We start from the raw sequence: 3516 nt of genomic DNA, 5'->3' as shown, positions 1-3516 counted from the left end.
AGCTAAATTGTTTCAATTCATTACAAATATCCAACAAAAAAGATAATAACTCCCATGGCCACTACTTCTCTACTTGCTCCAGAAAAGTATAAGTCTCTTCATAATCAGTCCAGCGGAAGTGATGCCTAGTCACCTTTCCTACTACACCCTTTCAAGCTTTCGAGAACACTTCACACTTTTGGTTAAAGATGTACATACACAAATTACATTCACAAAGATAATTGAAGCTCATTCCGCCAAACTGGGAGAAGCTTGGAAGCTCCCATCACATACAATCATATAAGAAGTTTTGTAGTAAGAGCCCTTGGAATTCATGCCATGGAATCCTATTCTCAACAAGTGACTATTTATAGTAGTATGGAAGGGAAATGGGCTAGATCTTTGATCCATCTGTTGATATTAGCTACTACTGATATTTGATTTAGAGTTGTACCGTTTTTAACACAATTGTTCCTGGCCATCCAAATGAAATAGAAGGTAAAAGCAAAAATAAAGAGGAAAGTTGAGAACTCTTGTTTAGTCATTCCTGAGTAGCAGGATTTATTCATCAACAAATCAACTAGATTATTCCCAGAGAGAAACTTAGTCCTTAACCCTAGTGTCCTGTTGCCCAAATACGTTTAGAAGAATAGCACGAAAAAGGAAAATGTGCCAATCAATTTCCTATTCCTGATTACAATGAAGACAGAGATCTTCAATGGAAAATTAGATTCAAAATTTTGCCACAAGTAAAACATTTTGATTTTTAGGAAGTTTTCACACTTCCAAAGTACAGCCCATGGAGGTTTCTTAGGAGATGTTGGATATGTATGTCCATCAAACCCGATTTATTAATAAGATTATTTATTTTTATTTATGCATGACATTTATATATTTGGCTTGTAAGTTATTCCAAAGATTTTCATTATCATATAATTAATTTTTGTACAGTAATTTCAAATGCAAGAGAACTCAATCCAATCTCTTCCATTATGTGATTGAGTTTCAACCAACAAGTGCAGGATATATGCTCCACATAAAGAGACAAAATTAGATTCAAAACCCCTTCAACGGCTTGAGTGCCCAAAATAATATCCGATAATTGATAAAATTCGAATACCGAATTCTCCTAAGCATTGGATGCCTCTCTGGGCAATCCAACCGCCGAAGAGGATCCCAACGCCACAAAATTAGCCAGAATTTTTGTGGATAGTAAGTTTGCTTACCTTGGATTTGTGACAGAAGATAAAATCCTCATGGGATAGATGGACAAATGAAGAGAGAGCTGGATTTTGTAGGAACGTGCTTTACTAATCAAAACACATGCCAAGTGGACCATTGCTTGGACTTGGACCTATGCATACCAAAGGACACCCCGGATAAATGGGGATTCGAGGATCATAAGTGGGCCATGATCTAACACTCCCGGGGCCCTGTAGTCCTATTGAAAAATCAATATTTTAAAATATCCAATCAATACTCTATATACTCATCAAATATTCAATGTAATTGTAGGTAAAATATCCTCATATAAATGATATGTACGTAGAAACTATATCAAACATTCCTCTAAAGCAATCTACTGTGTCAGTTCACTTTTGAAGATTCCAAACTAGTGGTATTTAATTGGGGATCTACATCATATCCCGTGGACCCTAGGTCCAAAGTTAACGACAAAAAAAAAACTCGATAAATTGAAAATCCTAGCAACTTTATGACCTATATCCGTAACACGATCAAAGCCAATAAACACAGAAACCCTACCAAAGCCTCGCTCAGTCTCAGACTCACCTCATCGCTCATCGCTCATCGCTCATCGCATAACTTTGAGCTGAGCTGAGCTGACCTGAGCTCTTCTAGTCATCACCCACATGCAGTCAGAAAACTTGCCGGAATGTTCAGAGCTCTACGAGATTCTCGCCGGAGCCGCCGGTGGGATCGACGTTGGGTCTGGGTCGTATGGGTTTCCGGCGAATTATGAATTTACGGCAGTTCCGAGCTTTTCTGAGGGTTCCCCTTTTCACCCTTTGGAGATGTCTGGAATTACAGAGATGCCACAAGCCAGAGCTCTCGCTGCTTCCAGGAATCACAAAGAAGCTGAGAAACGTAGGAGGGAGCGAATCAATTCGCATCTTGATCGTCTTCGTAGCCTCCTTCCTTGCAACTCCAAAGTACCTCTCTCTCTCTCTCTCTCTCTCTCTCTAACACAGACACATTTACCCAACCACCCACACACCAAGGACTGAGTTTATTTGAACTACTACGTTCTGGGTTTTGATCAATTCGAACTGATTTTCTCTGTTCGTTACATATTTTGATTTCTGGAGGAACTCGAATTGATTTTCTATGTTCCTTTCTGAAGCAAAAATTTGAAAAAATTATTTATTTATTTATTTATTTTTTTATAAATTTTTTTTCTGTTCTTGGGTTAGGAATCGAGAAGTTGTAAGAACAGTTTCTGAGCTTCTATGCGTTTGTGGGTATGAAACACTTCAGTTCTGGGGTTTTCATGGACTTCTTTATAGGACAGAAAGAGAAGGAAACTTAAAAGAGGATAGCAACCTTTCTACTGTTTGGAAAAGTTACAGAGCTTTTTCAGTTTTGGTTCCTTGTTAGGGGTTCTGATCTTCTTTTTCTCTTTTTCTTTTTTTTTTTCTTTCACAGACAGACAAAGCTTCTCTGTTGGCTATGGTGATTCAACAAGTCAAGGAGTTAAAGCAACAAACCTCAGATATCACAGAGCTCGACCTGTTCCCTTCTGAAACCGACGAGATAGCCGTGTTTTCCGGTGATTTCTACGGGAGGTCAATTCTTAAGGCATCGGTCTGCTGTGAAGATAGATCCGATCTCTTACCTGACTTGATTCAGACATTGAAGACACTTCACTTAAAGACTCTGAAAGCAGAAATGGCGACCTTAGGTGGAAGAATCCGAAACGTTCTTCTTGTCACCGGAGAAGGAGATCGGTATTGTGGTGATGAATCAATCGGTTTCTTACGCGATGCTTTGAAATCTCTCGTCGAACGATCCAGCTCAGGCGATCGTTCTAAAAGGCGTCGATTTGTAGACAAAAGATGAAAATTCAACTTTCTTCGTTTGTTTTTGTATTTGTGTGTGAGTGTTTTGTTGATCCGTGTGTGTGGATTTGCATTAGTTATGGTTTCTTTCTTTCATAGATGAACGGAGAAAGAAACAAAAGCTTAATGGAGAAAGCTCTGTAAGTAATAGTTATCGGCCATGGTTGCGATTCCTATTTGTAGTTCTTTAGTTGTTCTTGAAGTTGAGCATCATTTAATGGAAATATATCAATTCTCAACTCTTGAAGGAATGGTTTTGAGTCTTAAAATCTCTGAAATCTGTGGAAGTTTTAATGGCGAGTGTGGGTTTTGGAAGAAGAGGAAGAAGAACAAGAAAAGAAGACGACGACGACGAATCGGTGACCTTTGAAAAGGTAAAGGAAAAGGCGGCTAGGAGAGAAATTTTCAAAACATTTTGGAACTTTTTTCGAGAAGCGCAAGCGACGGGGTAAGTCTGGTT

The 3516-nt window shown here is 38.7% G+C and overlaps 1 protein-coding gene across 1 annotated transcript; it reads left to right on the top strand.

Annotated features, from left to right (window-relative positions):
* Positions 1-1706: 1706 nt before the first annotated feature.
* On the top strand, positions 1707-3307 carry LOC122060966 (transcription factor bHLH106). The gene is made up of 2 exons (XM_042624102.1): positions 1707-2150; positions 2644-3307. The coding sequence occupies exons 1-2, from the start codon at positions 1851-1853 to the stop codon at positions 3055-3057; spliced, it is 714 nt and encodes a 237-aa protein (XP_042480036.1). The 5' UTR covers positions 1707-1850; the 3' UTR covers positions 3058-3307.
* Positions 3308-3516: the final 209 nt, after the last annotated feature.

This window comes from Macadamia integrifolia, chromosome 14 (genome assembly GCF_013358625.1).
Source record: "Macadamia integrifolia cultivar HAES 741 chromosome 14, SCU_Mint_v3, whole genome shotgun sequence".
In the NCBI taxonomy this organism is placed as follows: Eukaryota; Viridiplantae; Streptophyta; class Magnoliopsida; order Proteales; family Proteaceae; genus Macadamia; species Macadamia integrifolia.
Note: the sequence above shows the minus strand (reverse complement) of the source record. Positions and strands in the feature narration are given on the sequence as shown.

What these genes read in the sequence shown, in the direction of transcription:
- LOC122060966 (XM_042624102.1), top strand. Translation starts at nt 1,851, where the DNA reads ATGCAGTCAGAAAACTTGCCGGAATGTTCAGAGCTCTACGAGATTCTC. An exon ending in TCCTTCCTTGCAACTCCAAA is followed by an intron (nt 2,151 to 2,643) that starts GTACCTCTCTCT and finishes TTTCTTTCACAG; the next exon opens with ACAGACAAAGCTTCTCTGTT.